General features: G+C 54.3%; 1 protein-coding gene across 1 annotated transcript in view; it reads right to left on the bottom strand.

Annotated features, from left to right (window-relative positions):
* KSR2 (kinase suppressor of ras 2) overlaps nucleotides 1-23080 on the bottom strand; it is an 83866-nt gene extending 60786 nt beyond the window's left edge. The window contains exons 1-5 of the mRNA XM_058816946.1: nucleotides 22904-23080; nucleotides 14872-15012; nucleotides 13878-14058; nucleotides 13686-13835; nucleotides 4850-5351 (exon numbers count right to left, since the gene is read on the bottom strand). Of these exons, the coding sequence (XP_058672929.1) occupies nucleotides 4850-5351; nucleotides 13686-13835; nucleotides 13878-14058; nucleotides 14872-15012; nucleotides 22904-23080 (1151 nt within the window). The remainder of the gene's footprint in view (nucleotides 1-4849; nucleotides 5352-13685; nucleotides 13836-13877; nucleotides 14059-14871; nucleotides 15013-22903) is intronic.

Below are 23080 nucleotides of genomic sequence, written 5' to 3'. Positions count from 1 at the left end.
CCAAGGATAAAGGATGGGCCAAAGGATGGGTCTAAGGGTAAAGTCCACCCACTCCTTCCAAGGGTTAACAGAAGGATAAAAGACAAAAGATAAAGGATAAATAATGGGCCAAAGGATGGGCCAAAGGTCGGGTCTAAAAAGGGATCTAAGGATGAAGGATGGGTTCAAGGGGAGGCCTAAGATGAAAGATAAGGTCTAAGGATGGGTCCAAGGATGATGGGTGGGTCTAGGTAGAGGACAAAAGACAAAAGATTGGCCAAAGGATGGGTCTAAGGGTAAAATCCACCACTCCTTCCAAGGGTTAACAAGCCCTTAACGAGCTGGACTTCAGTTCCCCAGCTAATGGATTTTTGAGACCTCCCATTCCGAGTTTGTTTCTTCCCTGGCTGATGGATAATCATTAACTACCCATGAGAGACTCCAATGGCCCATGGAATTCATGAGGTATTAAATGGGCATTATTTTATCAGCCGTTCTCAATGTTTTGTTTGGGTTTGAGGACCGTTCCTGAGATGTTTATGGGCTGTGGATTTATGGAAGTCAGGGGATCTTTTCAGGAGTAATGTTCCGTACCTCGGAGTTACGGTCGGCAGCTGGAGACTCCATGCGGGAAAATTGGAGGCTGGGAGCTCCAAAAAAGAAAAAAATCAGACTTAACCCCTGCCTCAGAAGGTCTTGGCACACAGAAATGATGGATTAAACACCGGGAATAAGATCCAAAACACAACATTCAAAGGAGTTTATGAGCTGTCACCAGGAATCAAGCAGTACAAGGTGGCCTTGCTCGGGAGGGGACCCGGTCGCTGCTGCTGCTGCTGTCACAAATAAACGGTGCTGGTTTATTTTCTGTCTGTGCCAAGGTGGAGAAATCAGGGGGAGCAGCCTCAGAGAACCCCGAGGGCTCCACTCCATCAATCCCAACACACAGTTTATGGGTACAGAGATTTCTCCTCCTGCCAAGTCACCCCTGAGCCCCTTTCACCCCATCCTGAGCTGGGGAGGAGATAAAGGGACTTTGGATGAGTGGCAGGACACAGGGAATGGCTCCCAGTGCCAGAGGGCAGGGCTGGATGGGATATTGGGAATTGGGAATTGTTCCCTGGCAGGGTGGGCAGGCCCTGGCACAGGGTGCCCATCCTGGATCCCTGGCAGTGCCCAAGGCCAGGCTGGACATTGGGGCTGGAGCAGCCTGGGACAGTGGGAGGTGTCCCTGCCATGGCAGGGGTGGCACTGGATGGGCTTTAATGTCCCTTCCAAGCCAAACCATTCCATAAATCAGCCTGAGGGACCAACCTCCCTCCTGGGAGGGTCTCAGAAGGGTCCTTGCAGAGACCAGGCAGGATGGGGTTAAATCTCCACCCCAAATCACTCCAGGAGATCCCACCCAGCACTTGGGATCCTCAAACTCTCGGCTCTCCATGTCCAGCCCCTCCTTCCATGCTGGAACAGGACATAGAGAACAAAAAGCCCCAATCCACAGCAACCCAAGGGCCCAAGGACACAACTAAAACCGAGAGGGGTTGATCAGGGCAGGTTCCAAATCCTCCTCCAGGGATGAGCTCCCTCCGGCAGGAAGCACAGAGGACTCGGACTTCAGGGACACTGTTAAAGTGTGGCATTAAAAAAACCTTATCCTCAAATTCCACGGCCATAAAATAACAATTAGCTGAGAAGAGCCAGAAAATATTTCAGTTTTAATCCACTTTTTCTCTGTGCCAGGCATTTTCCACCTCATCCAGGCTAATAAACAACTTCCACTCCAGCAGGGCTGTGCTGGAAAAAAAGAGGGAAAAAAGAAGAAGCTGCCTCTTTAATGCACTAATTACAATCCCGAAGCACTAATGGGATTAGCAGGCAGGATTTAGTGGTTGTCTCCTGCAAAATCATTAAGTGCCATTAGAGAAAATGAAGTTCCCTGCTTCTCCAAGGGGTTTGCAGGAATCCGGATCCAAGCCGGCGCAGCAGCCCCTGGGGCACAACGGGGCCCTGTCAATATTGGCTCTTCCCTTGATTAATTCCCTAATCAGGAGCTGAGATTGCCCAGCACCACTGGGAAGGGAGCACTGGAGACACTGGGAGAACTGGCTGCACTCAGGGAAAGGAATCATGGAATGGTTTGGGTGGGAAGGGAACTTAAAGCTCATCCAGTGCCACCCCTGCCATGGCAGGGACACCTCCCACTGTCCCAGGCTGCTCCAAGCCCTGTCCAACCTGTCCTGGGACATTCCAGGGATGCAGAGGCAGCCACAGCTTCTCTGGGCACCCTGTGCCAGGCAGGCGGAGAGGGATGAAGGCAGAGGGGACATCACTGTGTGTTTGTGTCACCCCGTGTGACATTTCCATCTCCACGCCCTTCCCTGTTCCTTCCCTTTGCAGGGAATTCCAGGCACTCCCTCCCCACCCTGGGGAATCAGTGGCCAGAAGATCCCATGGTGTCCAGCTCCACACCAGGGTGACCACGAGTGCTGGAAGGTGACACGAGCTTTAACTCCTTCCAGCCCAAACCTGATTCCTGTAATCCCAGCCCGACTCCATCCAGCTTTCCCAGCGCTCCCTTCCCGGTGCTGCCTGGCAAATTCAGCTCAGGATCATCAGGGAATACCCAGGGACCGACCCAGGGATCAAACAGGGCAAGCTCTGCTCTCAGTGTGACCCTCTCCAGCTGAGGGCAGAGCAGGATTGGGGCTGGAATGCCGAGAAAAGCAGGAAGAGGGAGAGGAGGGAGCATGGGGATGCTCCTGGGGACCCAACAAAGCTAACACTTCTCCAGTGCCTGAGCACGAGGGTGGCCTTCCAGGAGGCATTTCCAGCTGAAATGGCTTTGGTTCCAAAAACTAAAGCCTTTGGAGAGCAAAAATTCCCAGCTCAGGGGAAAAGGAGGGTGGATGATCACCCTCACCCTGCGCAATGACAGCTGCCACAGCTCAGGGGACAAGTGACACCACCATGCTGAGGCCACCAGACACATCTGCCACCCCCAAACCTTCCCTGGCTCCCTCTGCCCAATGAGGGGAGCTCAAGGTCAGGCACTGGGAGCCCCTCAGTGTGGATTTAAAGTGGATTTAACCCTTCCCGTGCCCCAGCCGGAGCTGCCCAAACACCACGGACTGGCCAGAGGGGCTGTGCTGTGTCAGGGCATCCCTACTCCCTCACAACCTTCAGAAGACCATTCCCAGGGTTCTTCTAATCCTCAAGAACCCCGAATTTTGGGATGAAAAGAGCAGTCTCCCCTGGGATCCCGCTTTGGACCAGCTCCATCCCTAAACACCCTCAGGGAGAGGCGGTGATGTCCCAAAGTGGCCACGAGTCCCCTCTGCCACCCCGTGCCATGGCAAGAGAAAGGTTTTCCGAGCAGAGCCACCGAAAAGAGTGGAAAGGGATGGGGAGGGAATGTAGGGATGCCAGGGAATCCTTTCCCTGCCCAGCAGCAGCCTCTGCCGGCAGCGGGGCCGCAGAGCAGGAGCTGCGGGATGCGGCAGAGCCTGCATGGAAAAGATCCCGAGGGGTCTCAGAACACAAACGCCTCTCCATGAGGATTTATAAATCCATATTTCCACTTTCCAGCTGGAAGGTGATTATTCCCATCTCTCTCCGGAGTGCACTCATTCCCCCATGCAGTTCTCACAGCCATTCCCATGCAGCAGCTGGAAAATCCATCCCTCCCATCCCACATTCCAGCATTGCCAGCAGCAATCCTGGAGCCCCTAGGTGCTCCCCATCCACCCCAAAATGAGATCCTGAGAGAGCAGAACCCCATTCCACAACTTCCCTGTTCCTCATCCACCCCAAAATGAGATCCAGGGGGAGCAGAACCGACACCATCCCACAACATCCCCCTGCAAGGAGCTGCAAAAAGGAATTTCCACATGAAACCTCCAAACGAGACACATTATTTAGGGATATATGTACTTTTCCCAAGGCACTGGGATGAGGTTTACCCTTCCCAACACCCTCCAGCACTCGGGGCACCACTTACTTGGGAGTGTGCGCCCCATCCACCACAAAATGAGATCCTGGGGGCGCAAAACCCCATCCCACATCTTCTCTGCTCCCCATCCACCCCAAAATGAGATCCCAGGGGAGCAGATCTGACACCATTCCACATCTTCCCCACTCCCCATCCACCCCAAAATGAGATCCAGGGGGAGCAGAACCGATACCATCCCACAACTTCCCTCTTCCTCATCCACCCCAAAATGAGATCCTGGGGGAGCAGAACCAGCACCATCCCACAGCATCCTCGCTGCAAAAAGGAATTTCCACACAAAACCTCCAAACGAGACACATTATTTAGGGATAAAAGTCCTTTTTCCAAGGCGCTGGGATGAGGCTTATCCCCCCCAGCACCCGGGGCACCACTTGCTTGGGGGTGTGCGCCTCATCCACCGCAAAATGAAATCCCGGGGACGCAGAACCCTATCCCACAACATCCCCACTCCCCATCCACCCCAAAATGAGATCCAGGGGGAGCAGAACCGATACCATCCCACAACTTCCCTCTTCCTCATCCCCCCCAAAATGAGATCCTGGGAGAGCAAAACCCCATCCCACAACATCCCTGCTCCCCATCCATCTCAAAATAAGATCCTGGGGGAGCAGAACTGACACCATCCCACAACATCCTCACTCCCCATCCACCCCAGAATGAGATCCTGGGGGAGCAGAATCCCATCCCACATCTTCTCTGCTCCCCGTCCACTCCAAAATGAGATTCTGGGGGAGCAGAACCCCATCCCACAGCATCCTTGCTGCAAAAAGAATTTCCACACAAAACCTCCAAACGAGACGCATCATTTAGGGATAAAAGTCCTTTTCCCAAGGCACTGGGATGAGGTGGGTCACCACTTACTTGGGTGTGTGCGCCTCATCCACGCGGTGCCCCAGCTGGAACTCGTGCGATTTGCTGCGGTGCAGCGCCGTGAAGCCCGGGATGAGGTGGATCAGCTTCCGCGACGAGGGCGGCGGCGTGCCGGGGGGCTTCAGTTTGTTCCTGCGGCGCACGGGGGGCGTCCCCGGCGGGGTCATGGTGGTGACGATGTTGGGGGTGCGCGGCGGCGTGTGCGCGGCGTGGCGCTGCCGTGGGGACGGCGGCAGCGAGCGGTGCCCGGACTCGAGCGGCGGGCACAGCCCCGGGTGGCCCTCCACGGTCAGGCGGTCCACGTGCGTGTACATGGGGCCGTGGGACGAGGCGGCGTGGCAGTGGTGCTGCCCGCACTTGGGGGGCATCTTGGGGCTCGGGTGCGTCCTGCCCCAAGGTCCTGGGTCCGCGCTGGGGCAGCCCGGGCTGTTCTCCTTGCCCGGCTCCGTGCTCGGCCACTGGATGGTCCAGTCCTGCTTGGAGAGGCTCCCGCCTGGAGAGGGCACAGAGACACGGCCGTGAGGTGGGGAATAGAGTGGGGATGTGCGGCAGACAGCTTTTCATGGAAAATCCTTTCCTTGGGATTTTTCCTGCTGAGAAGCTGAGAGGCATCAGGAGCAAAATGTAAGCAATGGTTATCTGCTGCTGTGGAATGCAACAGGTGCATCTGTGACTAGCCCATTAATTGTTTCTAATTATTGGCCAATCACAGCCCAGCTGTGTCCGAGCCACAGAGTGTCCGAGCCACAAACCTTTGTTATCATTCCTTCTTTTTCTATTCTTAGCCAGCCTTCTGATGAAGTCCTTTTCTTCTATTCTTTTCCTATAGTTTTAATGTAATATATATCATAAAACAATAAATCAAGCCTTCTGAAACATGGAGTCAGATCCTCATCTCTGCCCTCATCCTTGGACCCCTGTAAACACCGTCACAGGGATTCTCTGATCAGCACTGCAAGGGTTAAAGGTTCCGTCCCCATGGGTGTTTTTGGGGTGGATGGGGTTGGGAGCAGCCTGGTTGAGTGGAAGGTGTCCCATGGAATTGGGTGATCCTAAAGGTTCCTTCCAACCCAACTGTTCCATGATTGTTTCGATGCTGGCGATGCATCCCAGCAAGAAGCTTCTCTGTGTTACAGAATCTTGGAATGGTTTGGCTGGGATGGGACCTTGAGGATCATCTCATTCCACCCCTGCCATGGCAGGGACACCTCCCACTGTCCCAGGGTGTCCCAGCCCCAATGTCCAGCCTGGCCTTGGGCACTGCCAGGGATCCAGGGGCAGCCACAGCTGCTCTGGGCACCCTGTGCCAGGGCCTGCCCACCCTGCCAGGGAACAATTCCCAATTCCCAATATCCCATCCAGCCCTGCCCTCTGGCACTGGGAGCCATTCCCTGTGTCCTGTCCCTCCATCCCTTGTCCCCAGTCCCTCTCCAGCTCTCCTGGAGCCCCTTCAGGCCCTGCAAGGGGCTCTGAGGTGTCCCTGGAGCCTTCTCCTCCCCAGGTGAGCACCCCCAGCTCTCCCAGGCTGGCTCCAGCCCTTGGGGCATCTCCTCCTCTGGTCTCACTCCAGCAGCTCCACATTCTCCTGATGGAGACAGAGGCTTGGGAAATGAAAGGTTTGGGTTGAAAAAAAGCTTTGAGTCAAGGGATGGAGGATGGCGCAGGAGGAGTTTGCTGGAATCATTTTCTTGGAGCACAACATCAAAGTAACTGATAAAAAAGACCAAAATAATTGTAAAATATCAAAAAATTCCCAGGAAAAAATTCCCAGATAATTGTAAAATATTTTTAAATAACAGTTTTTTAAAAATAAACAACTCCTAAATAATTGTGAAATATTAAAACATGCATCAACAGAAGAATAAAAATTAAAATAATATTAAAAATCTTAAAAATTAAAATGAATTCTTTAGAATGGATAAAAAATTAAAGTAAACAAAATAACATTAATTAAATTTTTAGAACCTAAAATACATAAATCAGAATATAATTAAAATAAGAATTAAAATGTTTGAAATTAAAATTAACTGAAAATAAAAATACACCAAAATAAATAAAGTAAAAATCATAATTAAAAACTCCAAAAAATAAAACTAATTAATTAGAATGAATAAGAAGTACAAGAAATTAAAAGTAAGTAGTAAAAATGTTGCAAATTAAATAGAAATGATAAGAAATAAAAAGAAATAAAAAGAAATAAAAAGAAATAAAAAGAAATAAAAAGAAATAAAAACTATCAATGCTTAAAAATAAAATAATTCATTAGAATGATGAATAAATAAAAGAAATTAAACTAAAAATAAGAATAATAAAAATATTTGCATAAAAGAAATCTGAAAAATCCCCGCTATGCAAATCACTGCGCACCTATGCAAATCCTGCTCTTCCCATTGGCCGCATCCCTCGCCTTGATTTGCATAACACCGAGCCTGCCTGGCGCTAATTAGCGGCGTTAATGAAGATGAGTGAGGATGTCCTTGCGCCCCTCGTATCCCAGCGATGCTCCCGGGAATAAAAACCACCCCCGGTGTGGGTTAAAAATTAACGGGAAAAGCCGGGATAACGTAAATCCAGAGGGGAAGGCGGCAGGTAGCGAGATGGGATCAGCTTAAACCGGGAAAATGCGCTTAACAGGGGAAAAAACAACAAAAACATCCCAAAGCTCCTCGGGCTCCAAAGCCTGTTAGGGGCTGGAGGACTCCGCTCCCTCCCGGCGCTCCCCGATGCTGCTGCTCTGATTCCCGGCTGGAAAAGCACGGGGAGAGCTGGAGGGAAGGAAAGTCACCTCTGTCCCGTTTGTCCCCAAATTGGTTGCCTGAGTGCTCCTCAAAACTTCGTTGTTTTGTTTGGATTCCAAATATTATATATTACATTATTTTAAATTTTTTATTTATATATATATGTGTGTGTGTGTGTGTGTGTGTATGTATACACACATATATATACATATATATAATTTATTTATTATTATATATTATAATATACAGTATTTATTGAATATATTATTAATATATAATTCATTGTCTATTGATATATTATTTATATACATTTTATATATTTTTATATAGTTATAATTTCTTTATACATTATTTAAGAATATATATAATTATATATATTATACATATTATATAATGTGTATAATATAGTAATACGTATAATATATATGATTATGTATAATAACATGTATTATGTATAGTAATATATAATATATTATAATATGTATAATATATATAGTTATATATATTCTTAAATAATATAATTTATATATTATTTAAGTATATAATTATATATATTATACATGTGATTATATGTTATATGTTATATATTATATAGGTGTATGAACAAATGTATAATATATCATATAATTTATGGTATATTATATTGTATTATATAATATTAGATAATAGAAAATAGATATTATATATAATATATAATGTAATAAATTTTTATTATATAATTATATATTATGTAATAATATAATAATATTTATTAAATAAAAATTATATTTTTTTTGGATATCAGCCAAAGCCACCCCCCAGTCCCAGGAGCCACTTCTCCTGTCCCTGTGGATGCTCCCTTGGGGTGAATTTGGCTTCATTAACCCCCCCGGATCCCTCACTCTGCCCCATTTCATCAGGGGAACTTTTCCCAAACCTCTCCATTAAAAACTGTCAGGAAAACAAACTCCTGGGAAGAGGAGGCAGCGCTGGGATGCAGCTCATGGATCCAGAGATGGAAAAATTCCACCTGTCCCAAACCACAAAGAGCAAGGTTTGCTTTGTTTTCCTAAAATTTAAAGGCTGGCAATAATTCCCACAGGAGCTGCCGAGGCAGCCCAGCTGCTCCTGGGGATGCTCCCAGTGCTCCTTCCCTTCCCAAAAGCTGCTCCAACCTGGATGTTTTGGGATGCCCAGGGTGTTTTGGAAACCAGCACCCACATGCCAGGATAGCAGCCTCTGGAATGGACTTGAATCCCCAGCTTGGGGATATCAGGGAGGTCAACCCTTCCCTCCTGACTACCACACCAGCACAGCTCCCAAATTCCCTCCAATCCGGGATTTTCCTGCTTTTTCCTCACTGCTCCCGACCCTACCTGACCCCATGCTGTCCCCAAGCCACCCTCAGCCCTCCCAGGGCTCATCAAGATTCCATCCCAGCTCATTTTTCCCGGGAGGGCACTTAAAAACCTGCACACATCCCCCAGTAGTCACAGCCCATCGACTCCTGCAGCCACAGCTCCAGGAGGATTTAATATTCAATTAATCCCGCTCCGAGATCCAACCCCAAAACAAAACCCCACTGCCAAGGATCCCAGGAAAACCCAATCTTTGTTAACCCCACAAAGCAAGGGGGCGAGTGTGGATTTGTCACACTGATTTAGGGGATGCTCCAGGGTGTCACTGTAATATTTTATAAAAAATCCCTTCGCTAGGATTTCTTCTCCTGGGAAGCCTCAGCTCCTCCCTGTTTTCCAGCTTTTCCGTGTTCTCCCTGCTGCTTTGGAATGTGGTTTGGAGAATGGTTTACCCAGCATGTGAATTGTTTTTAATTAATGGCCAATCACCATCAGCTGTGTCAGACTCTGAGTCTGTCACGGGTTTTTATTATTGATTCTTGTCCAGCCTTCGGGTGTCTCCTTTCTCTTTCTTTAGCATAGTTTTAGGATAAAATTTCTTTTAATATAATAAAATAATAAATGAGCTTCTGAGAACCTGGAATCAAATTCTCATCTCTCACTTCATCCCTCACAACACCACAACACCGGGATTTTCCCTGCTGCCCCCGGGATGCTCTGCTTTGGAAGTTCCTCCTTTTCCAAGCCCATCCATGAATCCATCTCCATGAAACAGCCTCCAGCTCCCTGCCCAGGCCAGGGCAGCCTGGGAAATTAGAGGCTTCTAATTAACGACTCAATAAATAAAGATGGATGGGAAAGGTTAATCCTGAGCCTCATTCCTGCTTTATGAATACAAATCTTGGTGTCGCGGAATCGGCCGCTGCGGCTCCTGCCGAGGAATTCCAGCTTTTAAGGAGGATGCAACTTGTTCATCAATTACATTTTTGGGATGAGGACAATGTATTGATTCACAAGGAGATAAAATGCAACTAAAATACAGATTAAAAGGTGTTTCTGAGGCTGTTGGTGCATGGGGGGGCTGTCATATCCCAATAGATCTAAAATCCCAACACTGCATCCAAAGAGAATATTGCTGCCATCCTGGGATGCTTTTCTATCCCCATCCTAAAAATTCCCAGAGAGCTCCTCTGGGCTGGTCAACCTCATTGTCACAGAGCCATGGAGCCAGCCAGCAGCTCCAAATCCCTGGAATCCAGCAGATGGATGGGTGGATGGATGGATGGATGGATGGATGGATGGATGGATGGATGGATGGATGGATGGATAAAAGCAGCACAGCACCCCCTTAGTGCACCCCAAAGTGACAACCCCATCACTGCTCAGTCCCCAACAGCCCAGGGAGATATTCTCAAGTTCCTAGCAGTGCTGCTCTGCTCATCCCAATCCCACATCCCACCAAAACACGCGTAGGGAATCTGGAGCTGGGTGGGATGATTGACTCCCACTGCCCACCCGAGGTACCCAGGGAGCATCCTGCCCTTCCCTGGCCAGAATTCCCACTGTTCCCAACTCCCTGCTGGCAGGAGAGGGGCAGGGACTCTGCTCCTGCTCTCCCAGGGGATGAAAAGAGGAGGAATTCCTGGGATGGAGCTGTTTGCTTGGCAGAGGCTGGGAACAGGGAGCCCATCTGGTATCCCAGGTGGAGCTTCCCACACCCAAATCCTCCAGAAATTCGGGGAGATTTGGTCTCTTCCACTGCCTGGGAGCTCCTGCACCCCTCAGGTCACCTCCATGTCCCCAGGGTTGTGTCATCCATGGGACAATGCATCTCCAGGAGGGCACGGACCCACAGCAGCTGGAATTTCCAAGGATCCTGATCCAGCTGTGGCAGAGCAGGAATGGCCACAGCAGCATCCCAAGATAGAGCACCAGAGCAGAGGGTGATGGATGGAGTTAAATGGGAAACACAAACACTCCCTGCCTGGCTGGCTCCCTCCTGCTGGGACCCAACGGAGCACCAGGAATGCTGGCAGCCCCATCAGCTGCCCCATTAGGGAGCAAATGGAGCAGCAGCCTCCCACAGACCTCCGGTACTTCCATCTCCTCCTCCTTCCAGCCAGAAAACTCCAGAGGAACCAGAGAAACTTCCTGCAGCTGCCCAGCCAAAGGCCAAGGTGGATTTTCCAAAGCAGGGAGTTCCCTGGGCCGAGAGGGCAGAGGAGAGAGTGGGATTTGCTTGGAGCAGCTTTAAAAGTCAGAGGTGTTTGAACAAAGAGCAGCTGAGAGCCCTCGCGGGGCTCCCAGGGAGGCACCACTGCCCTTGCTCAAATAGCAGGGAGAGCTCATGGAAATGCCAGGGGAAGGGAGGCAGGAGCTGGGTTTGGGCAGCTGGAGAGGGGGGATGTCACAGACATCTTTTCATTAAAAATTATTTCCTTAGGATTTTTCCTCCTGAGAAGCTGAAAGGCCTCAGGAACAAAATGTAAACAATGGTTATCTGCTGCTGTGGAATGCAACAGGTGCATCTGTGATTGGTCTATGTGGTTGTTTCTAATTAATGGCCAATCACAGTCAGCTGGCTCAGACAGAGAGCCGAGCCACAAGCCTTTGTTATCATTATTTTCCTTTCTATTCTTAGCCAGCCTTCTGATGAAATCCTTTCTTCTATTATTTTAGTATAGTTTTAATGTAATATCTATCATAAAATAATAAATCAAGCCTTCTGTTACATAGAGCCAGATCCTCATCTCTTCCCTCAACATAAGACCCCTGAGAACACCGTCACACCCCAGTGCCCCTGTCCCCAGCACGGGGTGGCACTGCCGCTCTGTGCCATGAGGGAGAGGATCCAGAACCGGTGAATGTGGCCAAAGTCTCTCCAGGTTGGAGCTGGGATCCCTCTCTGGGACATTCCATGCTCTGGGGACACTGCTGGGCCTCCAAAGCTGCCCCTCCTTGAAACCGTGTCCCCTGCTGTCCCCAAGGGCTGCTCCACACCTGCAAAGCCCAGCAGGGCTCATTCCCAACCTCCCAAACCCTGGGGTGGAGCACTGTTGGAGGGGACAGCAGCCAGGCAGAGGGGTCTGGGGTCCCCAAATCATGGGGTAATGGGGTCCCCTAATCACAGGGGTGTGCTTCTACCCCAGAGCCACCCCTGTGCTGGCAGTGACCTTCCCAAGCTGGCATCACAGCACCGGTTCTGTGCTGCCATCCAGGGATGGGCTGTGCCAGAGGGGCTGGAGCGTGTCCAGGGCAGGGAACGGAGCTGGGAAGGGGCTGGAGCCCCAGGAGAGGCTGAGGGAGCTGGGCAGGGGCTCAGCCTGGAGCAAAGGAGGCTCAGGGGGCCCTTGTGGCTCTGCACAGCTCCTGACAGGAGGGGACAGCCGGGGGGGTCGGGCTGTGCTCCAGGGAACAGGGACAGGAGCAGAGGGAATGGCAGGGCAGGCTCAGGGTGGGTTTTGGGAAAATTCCTACATGGGAAGGATGGTCAGGCACTGGCACAGGTGCCCAGGGCAGTGCTGGATCCCCATCCCTGCAGGGATTTAACAGCTGCGTGGATGTGGCACTTGGGGACATGGGGCAGTGCTGGCCTTGGCAGCGCTGGGGAATGGCTGGACTCGCTCCTAAAGCATCTTTCCCAACCCAATCGGTTCTGTTGGGACCCACCAAGGCTCGGCTGGGACCCGGTGCCAGCACAGCCGGACCTGCCCAGTCCCTGCGGCATCCCCCGGCCGCGCTCTGTCCCCGGTACCGGCGCAGCTGCAGCCGGAGCGGCCCCGGCAGCGACTGAAGAGCGGAGCTCTGCTGCCACCGCCCGGGGAGAGCAATGCAGCCCGAACCGCGCGGCGCCGGGAGCCGCGCATCCAGCGCCGGGAAGGGCGGGCAGGGCTGGGCATTCCCTGGGAAGGGGGCTGGGAATGGGGGCTCCGCTCTGACCCAGCTGGAGGCGATGCTGGCTCTGCCCTGAGGCTCCTGACAGAGCTCCTGCAGGCACGGGGGGTCAGGGGACTCTGTAAATCATGGAATGGGTTGGATTTGGAGGGGCCCTCATCCAGTGCCACCCCTGCCATGGGCAGGGACACCTCCCACTGTCCCAGGCTGCTCCCAGCCGCAGTGTCCAGCCTGGCCTTGGGCACTGCCAGGGATCCAGGGGCAGCCACAGCTGCTCTGGGCACCCTGTGCCAGGGCCTGCCCACCCTGCCAGGGAACAATTCCTAATTCCCAATATCCCATCCAGCCCTGCCCTCTGGCACTGGGAGCCATTCCCTGTGTCCTGTCCCTCCATCCCTTGTCCCCAGTCCCTCTGCAGCTCTTCTGGAGCCCCTTCAGGCCCTGCAAGGGGCTCTGAGCTCTCCCTGGAGCCTTCTCCTCCCCAGGTGAGCACCCCCAGCTCTCCCAGCCTGGCTCCAGCCCTTGCAGCATCTCTGGTGCCTCCTCTGGACTCACTCCAGCAGTTCCAGGTGCTTCTCATTTTGGGGACCCCATACCCAGGGGCAGCTCTGCAGGTGGGGTCTCACCTGAGTGGGGCAGAGGGGCAGAATCTCCCCCTCCTTTCCTGGGCAGGGGGGTTTTGGAGTCCCAGCTCTCACCCACCAGCACCCCCAAACCCTTTTCCCAGCACAGCTCCCAGATGTTTCCTGCAGGAAACGATTCCCAGCCAGCCCCGGGGATGCAGCAGCTCTGCCAACACTAAAACCACACTCCCAGTGCCCCCAGGCCGGGCAGGCTGAGGGCACAGGGGGCACTCACCGGACTTGTGGACGCTGCGCAGGCAGGACAGGGACGCGTTCAGCCGGGCACACTCCTCGCTGTTGGCCCCAAACTTCTCCACGGTGGCACAGACCTGGTCATCGGTCATGTCCAGCAGATCCTCCAGGCTGAGCTGCCCGGGGCGATCTCCTGAGGGAGGAATGGGGCAGGAATGAGGGAGGAGGAGAAAACCCCGCTGGGGCACCCTCTGCACCTCGGGGAACACCAGGGACAACCCATGGATCCAAACCCCTCCATTTCCCACCTGAATCTCCAGGAAAACCTGGAGGAACTGAAGTTTTTCTACAGTTTTAGATCCAGTTTTTAAATCCAGGCCCAGCTCCACCCCTGGGGGCACCAGAAAACCCCATCCCTGAGTGGGAACATGCAGCACCTGAGCTTCACTCCAGAATTCCCTTTTCCCTGGAGTGGGATTGCCTTTGGGTGCCACCCCCTTGCTGCACCTGCAGGAGCCCAGGATGTGACAGGAGGACACTGATGGGGACATGGGGGATGTCCCCAGTGCAGAGGGGTCCGTGTGACAACCACTGGGAACAGCAATGGGGTGTCCTTGCTGCTGGGTGGGGTCAAAAATCCACAGGGAAAAAAGGGAAGGAAAGGGAAAATGGGAGTGGGAAGTGAAAGGGAAAATGGGAAGGGAAAATAGGAAAGAGGAAGGGAAAAGGGAGAAAGGGAGAAAGGAAAGGAAAGGGGAAAGGAAAGGAAAAGGGAAAGGGGAGAGAGGAAAGGAGAGGAAAGGAGAGGAAAGGGAAGGGAAGGGAAGGGAAGGGAAGGGAAGGGAAGGGAAGGGAAGGGAAGGGAAGGGAAGGGAAGGGAAGGGAAGGAAGGGAAGGGAAGGGAAGGGAAGGGAAGGGAAGGGAAGGGAAGGAAGGGAAGGGAAGGGAAGGGAAGGGAAGGGAAGGGAAGGGAAGGGAAGGGAAGGGAAGGGAAGGAAGGGAAGGGAAGGAAGGGAAGGGAAGGGAAGGGAAGGGAAGGGAAGGAAAGGAAAGGAAAGGAAAGGAAAGGAAAGGAAAGGAAAGGAAAGGAAAGGAAAGGAAAGGAAAGGAAAGGAAAGGAAAGGAAAGGAAAGGAAAGGAAAGGAAAGGAAAGGAAAGGAAAGGAAAGGAAAGGAAAGGAAAGGAAAGGAAAGGAAAGGTTCCCTCCCTTTTCCCTTGCCAGCCCTTACCTCCATCACCTCCTTGCGGATGTCGACGATGCGGAACCAGTGCAGGAGCTGGGGGAACCCCTCCAGTTTGGCATTGCGCTCCTGCAGGGCCACCTTCCTCTTGCAGGACAGCTGCCGGCTGAAATACTTCACCAGTTTGCTCTGGAAAAGAAGGGGAAGCCCTCATGGGATCCCCCACCGGCAGCTGGGGCTCTGCTCTCGCTCTGCCCCATCCCAAAAGGCTCAAAATTCTGCCCCAAAACGCTCCTGCTGCCAAGAGCATCGAGGTTTGGTGTCCAAGAGGGAATTTCCCTCCCAAAAAATCTCTTTATCAGCTCCTTCACCTCAAATTCAGCACTGGGGTCTCATTCAGGGGGTGGGCAGCCCTTGGCACCCCCTGTGGGTGTGAGGGGGACAGGGGGACAGGCACCACTTTTCTCACAAACGCTGCCCAGCCACCCACAGGACACTTTTCCCATTTCTATTCCCAACCTCAGGGCCAAGAGACCCTTAAAGGACACAGTCCCCTCTCTTACACTCAGATTTGATGCCAAGAACCCCTCAAACATCCCCCAAAGTCACACTCCCCTCTTTTCCCCCCTACAAAAACCCTACAAGGGGAGCAGCCACAGCATCACACCCCAAGGCTGCAATGTGGCATTTTCTCCTCATTCCCCCCTCACCAAACCAAATCTTCCTCTCTGCTCCTTTGCAGCCCCATCCCTGCTCGGATCATCCCCCAAATCCCCCAAATCCGTCCAGCCCGAGGCCGAAGCCGTTCCCAGCCACAGCCCAGCTCCCAAAATGAAGCTGCCCTCCTTTTTTTGGGAATTCAGAGCAGGGCTGGGAAGCTGCAGGGATTTCCTGCTCCTGCTTTTCCAGCTGGGTGATTCCTCGGTGCCTGCAGCACTAGATGGTGCTGTGCCCCTGCTCCTGCACACCCCAAAATCAGCCGGGTGAAATTCGGGGTGATTTGGGATACAGGGGTGAGGAGAGAACCTCCTGGTGGGATTTGGGAGTTTTCCCATCTTTCCTGGAAATTAAATTTCCCCAATTTTCCCCACTCTTTCCCCATTCCCAGCTCACCTCCGCATGTTGGTGGTGGGGACTGCCCCGTCCCCAGCCCCATTCCCACACCAGAACCCTGATTTTGGCACTGGGGATGCTCAGAAATAAATCACCTTTATTCCCTTTGGGATCCCACCTGGAGAGGCAGAACGGAGAACAGGCCGGGGACAGGATGGGGATGTTTTAGGGATTTCTTTTCCTGGTGTTTTGTGTCCATGCAAGAGCATTTTTTGGGAGACAGGAGAGGCCTCTGCGTGTGTTCAAAGTGCCTGGGGCTGCTTCAGCTCCAAAAGCCTGGAGTGTGTTTGGGGTGTGAGATCCAGGCTGATCCTTAAACCTTTGATTGTCTGTTTTGGGAATGTTTTTCCTTAAAAATCAGCCCTGTAAGTGGAGCAGGGCTCTGCAGAACTCTGAGTTCCCTGCAGCCCCCCAGGTCCGGCTTTGCCTCATTTTTGGGGGTTGATTTTCAGGGATTAATCAGAGGTTGCCATCACCCCCAAAATCACCCCCAGGTGGGTGAGGGCCCTGCCAGGAGCTCAGGACAGGGTTGTCACCTCCTGGCATCTTCTCCCCATCCTCAGCCTGGCTACCAGGGATTAATTCCTGAAAATTAACTCCCAAAAATGAGGCAAATCCAGACCTGGGAGGCTGCAGGGAACCCAGAGCTCTGCTCCACTTCCAGGGCTGATTTTTAAGGAAAAACATTCCCAAAACAGACAAGCAAAGGTTTAAGGATCAGCCTGGATCTCACACCCCAGACACGCTCCTGAAGCAGCCCCAGGCACTTTGAACACACGCAGAGGCCTCTCCTGGCTCCCAAAAAATGCTCTTGCATGGACACAAAACACCAGGAAAAGAAATCCCTAAAACATCCCCATCCTGCCCCCGGCCTGTTCTCCGTTCTGCCTCTCCAGGTGGGATCCCAAAGGGAATAAAGGTGATTTATTTCTGAGCATCCCCAGTGCCAAAATCAGGGTCCTGGGGTGGGAATGGAGCATGGGGACGGGGCAGCCCCCACCACCAACATGGGGAGGTGAGCTGGGAATGGGGAAAGAGTGGGGAAAATAGAGGAAATTTAATTTCCAGGTGGGGGAAATCAACACCACAGAGCCCTTGAGTGACAGGAGGGGTCATTTTTAACCCAAAAGAGGATATTGCTGGGACGCATAGGTGCTCTACTCCATGGATTTCCAGGGAAAAAGAAGCCCAAAACCCCACTGTAAAATCCAGAGGCTCTCGGTGTTCGATGGGGATGGAAAGGGGAGGGAATTCCCTGCCCCATCTCCCGCTCATCCCGGCACGGAGCACGTTTGGGAAACGCCGCGTTCCTGCCGTGGCACAGCCTCCTCCGTGCCTCAGTTTCCCCTCCCGGAGGCGGGCAGGGGGCACGAGGAGAGGGGCGGCAATCCCGCGGATCCCTCCTGATGCTGGATTTTCCTGCGGAGCTGGGGTTGATCTCCCACCTTCCCAGCGCCTCTCCCTGCTGCATCCCTGCCCGGGGGGAGGCAGGAGGGATGCTCTGGGATGAAGGAGTGAAACCGCCAGGATTTCCGTATCTTTGGGGGATCCAGCAGCTCCTGGAACCCCGCAGCAGCTCCTTGGAAACAGCCCCGGGGGCACAGGAGCGATGTCCCCGCTCCATGTCATTCCACAGGATCTCGGGTGACCCCGGCCAGGAGAGGGGCCGGGATCACCCAGGGCTGGAGCCGGATTTCCCAATCAGGATTTCTCAACCCTTCCCATCAGTCCGAGCGGGAATTTCCCTGGGATCATCCCAAACCCAGCACGGCTGCTCCCCCCAGCCTCGGCAGGTTCCCAGCCGGTCTCCAAGGAGCCACAGGGCGGCTGTTCCCCCCTGGAATGGGATCCTTGACATCAGCCAGGCTGGAGACAGCACCAGCCCTGCCTGGAGACCGGGACAGGCACTGGAAAACCCAGGAGGGGGAAGTTCATTCATTCATCTGGTACCCGGTGAGCTACGAGAAATGCCCATCCCATCCCATCCCATCCCATCCCATCCCATCCCATCCCATCCCATCCCATCCCATCCATCCTCCTTCCATCCCACCCCACCCCATCCCATCCCATCCCATCCCATACCTTTCCTTCCCCACCCAATCCCATTCCCCATCCCATCCATCCTCCTTCCACCCCATCCCTTTCCATTCTGTGCCATCCTCTCATTTCTTTCCTGCTATTCTTTCTCTTCCCTCCCATCCATCCCATCCCATCCCATCCCATCCCATCCCACCCCATCCCATCCCGATTAGCACATCCTCTCGCTTCGCTTCTTCTGCACCCCTAAAAATCCTTTTCTGTGACAAGAAACACGACCAGAGCGGCTCCCTCCAAGGGGCTCGTTATTCCAGAGGCACCTGGAGCAGCCTGGGGCTGGGGAATTCCTTGCCACGGTTCAATTTTCTCTCTCAGGGCTCTCCCAAGGTCCTGTTGGGCTTGTGAGATGTTTCTGCCTCTGCTCATGCTTTATTTCGGGAGATGCTAAATGGTGTCGGGGGTTTTGCTGGTAGTAGAGGAGCCAAAATGTCTCCATCCAGCATCCTGGGAGGATCCAGCTCTGGGAGAAGTGCACTGTGCTCGCCCATGGTATGAGACAGCAGAGAATCCACACGTTCAGGCAGTGAAAATCACAAAATCATGGAATGGTTTGGGTTGGAAGGAGCTTAAAGCTCATCCAGTTCCACCCCATGGGCAGGGACACCTCCCACTGTCCCAGGCTGCTCCAAGCCCCATCCAGCCTGGCCTTGGGCACTGCCAGGCATCCAGGGGCAGCCACAGCTGCTCTGGGCAAATCCCAGTGCTGGGACAGCATCTCCAGAGCCTGTGGAGGTTTGGGAATGGCCACAGCTCTTTCCTCAGAGCCTCTTCCCATTCTCACCACACAGCAGCCAAAAATATCTTGGGAGAGTTCCCCGTTCCTGGCAGGAGCAGAGCAGGACAGGGAGAGGGAAGTGTTGATCCTGGAGCCATCCACCAGTTCCTGGGAGCCCTGACCCTCATTTTGACACTGGGATGGGGTTTAACCCCACAGACAGTGCTGTGGGACAGTTGGGAATATCTCCCAGTTCTGAGCAAATTTTCCTTCTGCTGTTCCCAAACTCCACTGAACACACCACCTCCTATCCATATTTACACCCCAAACTCCACCAAACACATCATCCCCTATCCATATTTACACCCCAGCCCCAAATTTAAAGCCATAAATCCCAGCTGCCACACTTGGACAGGGATAAAATCCCACAGCCCAGGCAGGGCTGAGGGATAAACACTCAGCTCCTTCTGGATGCTGCCCCATAGGAAGCAAACCAGTCTCGATTCCCACTCCAGGTGGTTTATCCCAGCTGCTGCCTTGGTTCCCACTGGAACCTGTCCCAAGGCATAAAGAAGACCCAAAAAGCCTCCCAGCTCCAAGGATTGCCCCTGGAACCATGGAATCCATCCCAAAAAATTCTGTACAGCAGGAGGCAGGAGGATGGGAGCTCAGCCTATCTTAAGGTGGCTTAAAAAAAAAAAAAAAAAGACGGAAAAAACTTCTATTAATCCAGCAAAATCAACGTTTAGCCTATGAAGATTAACCAAAACCCCACGGATTCTCCCGTTTTATTCCAGGCTCATGCTGACACAAGGGCTGGGCACTGTCCCCAGTGCCACATCCCAGGTCACCCCTCCCTGTGCCATGGCACTGCCTGGCCCAGCTCTGCTGCCCCCAGACGGGAAGGGAAGAGGCACAGAGTGAGACTCAGAGTCTGTGCCACGTCCTTGGGACGTGCTGGTGGCAGCAGGGACTCAGGGACACAGAGACTCGGGGACTTGGGGACTCAGGGCCAAGCTGAGCTCCTGCTGACGCTGGTGGCAACCCAGGACAATGCCAGGAGCCAGCCCAGGGCTGGCATTGGGAATGTGGCCCTGGGTTCACTCCCCTCATGGGAATCACCCTGGGTCTGAGGTGAAAAACAACCAGAGAGTGTCAGCAGGGATGTCCTTGGCTGGAACATCCCCAGCTCCTGGTTTGGGGGTGTTTTAGGGATGGCAGTGCCAGGGTTCCCTGAGGCTGGCACTGAGGGATCCATAGGGGCTGGAGAGGCATGAGACAGCAGAGAATCCACACGTTCAGGCAGTAAAAATCACAAAATCGTGGAATGGTTTGGGTTGGAAGGAGCTTAAAGCTCATCCACCCCATGGAGAGGAACACCTTCCACCTGAGTGATCCAGTGCTTTCCTGTGAGTATTTGTAGGATAACAATCCCCTGACCTCCTCCAAACCCTTCACCCAGCCCCATCTGAGCTGCCCCAGTGGCACTGAGATGCTGGGAAGGAGCATCCCACCAGGATGGCATCCCCCCAAAAACCTCCAAACCCTTCATCCAGCCTGTCTGAGCTGCTCAAGTGGCACTAGGAAGGAGCATCCCACCAGAATGGCATCCCCCAAAAACCTCCAAACACTTCATCCAGCCCTGTCTGAGCTGCCCCAGTGGCACTGGGATGCTGGAAAGGAGCATCCCACCAGAATGGCACCCCCCAAAAAACCTCCAAACCCTCCATCCAGCCCCAGTTTGGTTGCCCCAGTGGTACTGGGATGCTGGAAGGAGCATCCCATTAGGATGGCATCCTCCAAAAACCTCCAAACCCTTCATCCAGCCCATCTGAGCTGCTCCAGTGACACTGGAATGCTGGGAAGGAGCATCCGACCAGGATAACATCCCCCAAAAACCTCCAAACTCTTCCTCCAGCCCCAGTTTGGCTGCCCCAGTGGCACTTGGACGATGGAAGGAGCATCCCACCAGGATTGCTCCACCACACTCCCCTCCATGTCCATGGCACGCAGACAGGGAATCCTCAGTGCTGACCTCAACGAGGCAAATCACTCCATGTGGGATGAGCTTCTGGAATCCTGCACCTCCTGGCAGGTTCTCCTGGCATTTGGAGCCTGGTGCATCCCAAAAAGTCTCCAGCACACCCCAAAAAGTCTCCAGCACACCCCAAAACCACTGTTATCCCTCTCCTGAAGTAGCTCCAGGACCAACAGCTCCCAGCCCCTCACACAGAGATTTGGGATGAACCAGGGCTGGGATCAAGGGATGGGAGCGGGAATGAGCACAATTTGGGATGCAGAGCAGGGAGCTGCACCCCAAACCTGGGGCGTCCCCACGAATGGCACAGCAGTGACGTGGTGACACCCCGGTTGTCCCCACAGCCCTGGGGAGCAGGAGCAGCAGGACAGGGTGCTCCAGTCACATCCAGAGCCATGAGCTGCCCCACAGAGGGGCTGCAGGAGCAGCTGCAAGGCCTGAGAGGGATCAGGCTCTGAAACCCCCCCAGCTCAGCGCCAGCCGCCCCCACAGCAGCAGCACAGCCCCGCTGGCATCTCCCAGGGTCACGGCCTCGCTCCTCCTGCTCTGTGCCAGCTGCAGGGATCCCACTCAGCCCCGGCAATCCCTGGTGTTCCCTGCCCGTCCCAGCCCACCCACCTCCTGCTGAACCACAAATCCACCCCAGCAGGGGCTCAGAACTCTCCAAAAGGAGCCTCATCCCCTGGGAGGCAGGGGTGGGGAGGGGAGAAGGCAGCTGGGCTGGGAGGGAGGGATGCAGGTGGGCCAGGGGGGATGCAGGTGGGCATGGGGGATGCAGGTGAGCCAGGGAATGCAGGTGGGCATGGGGGATGCAGGTGAGCCAGGGGATGCAGGTGGGCATGGGGGATGCAGGTGGGCATGGGGGATGCAGATGAGCCAGGGGATGCAGGTGGGCATGGGGGATGCAGGTGAGCCAGGGGATGCAGGTGGGCATGGGGGATGCAGGTGAACCAGGGAACGCAGGTGGGCATGGGGGATGCAGGTGAGCCAGGGAACGCAGGTGGGCATGGGGGATGCAGGTGAGCCAGGGAATGCAGGTGGGCATGGGGGATGCAGGTGAGCCAGGGGATGCAGGTGGGCATGGGGGATGCAGGTGGGCATGGGGGATGCAGGTGAGCCAGGGGATGCAGGTGGGCCAGGGGGATGCAGGTGAGCCAGGGAATGCAGGTGGGCATGGGGGATGCAGGTGAACCAGGGAACGCAGGTGGGCATGGGGGATGCAGGTGAGCCAGGGAACGCAGGTGGGCATGGGGGATGCAGCCACCTGGGCCAGCTGGATTCTGCTTGAAGGGATTCAGGTGGGCTGAGGGGATGCACCTCAGGGAAGGGGATTCAGCCAGGACCAGGGGATGCAGCCCCGTGGAAGGGATGCAGCCAAGCCCGTGGGATGCAGCCTGCCGCAAGTAATGCAGGTGGGCCGAAGGGATGCAGTCCAGGGAAAGGGATGCAGGCAGCAGGGGTGCAGGTGGGCCGATGGGATGCAGGAAGGTGGAAGGGACGGAGCAGGAACCTGATGGAAGGGACGGAGCAGGAAGGGATGGGGCCAGGCCGGGGGATGCAGGAAGGGGGAGGGGATGCAGGTGGGCCGGGAGATCCAGGTGGGCCGGGAATGGATGCAGGTGGGCTGGGGGATGGATGCAGGTGGGCGGGGGGATGGATACAGGTGGGCCGGGGGATACCGGGGGATACCGGGGATGGATGCAGGTGGGCCAGGGGATCCAGGTGGGCCAGGGGATGGATGCAGGTGGGCCAGGGGATGGATGCAGGTGGGCCAGGGGATGGATGCAGGTGGGCCGGGGATGGATGCAGGTGGGCCGGGGGATGCCGCCTGCCGGGCAGTGGAAGCCGGGGGAGGGACGCGGCCGGGCCGGGGGATGCCGGGGGATACCGGGAGGATGCCGGGGGATACCAGGGCGCTGCGGCCGTGGCCGGGCGGCCCCGGTGGGTGCCGGCAGTCGGGCTCGGTGGTCCCGGACCCACCTCGGGGCCACCTGCAGAGCGCGCAGCCTCACTCGGGCGCACCGCAGCGCCGCGGGGGAACCCGCCGCGGCCCGGGGGGGGTGGGGGGGAGACCGATGGGGGGGTGTTGATGTTGGGGGGGGTCGGCGGGCCCGTACCTCCAGGGTGCGGATCTCCTTCTGCGTGAGGTCGTTGGAGGCGGCGCACTTGGTGCGGAGCCCCTCCAGGTTGGAGATGCTGATGTCGATCATGTTCTGGACCAGCTCGCACTGCTGCAGCGCCTTCTGCAGACTCAGCTCCTGCTCCTCGCTCCTCGTCATGTTGTCCTCATCCAT

This window comes from Ammospiza caudacuta, chromosome 18 (assembly GCF_027887145.1).
Source record: "Ammospiza caudacuta isolate bAmmCau1 chromosome 18, bAmmCau1.pri, whole genome shotgun sequence".
NCBI classification, from domain to species: Eukaryota; Metazoa; Chordata; class Aves; order Passeriformes; family Passerellidae; genus Ammospiza; species Ammospiza caudacuta.
This window is presented reverse-complemented; position numbering and strand designations above follow the sequence as displayed.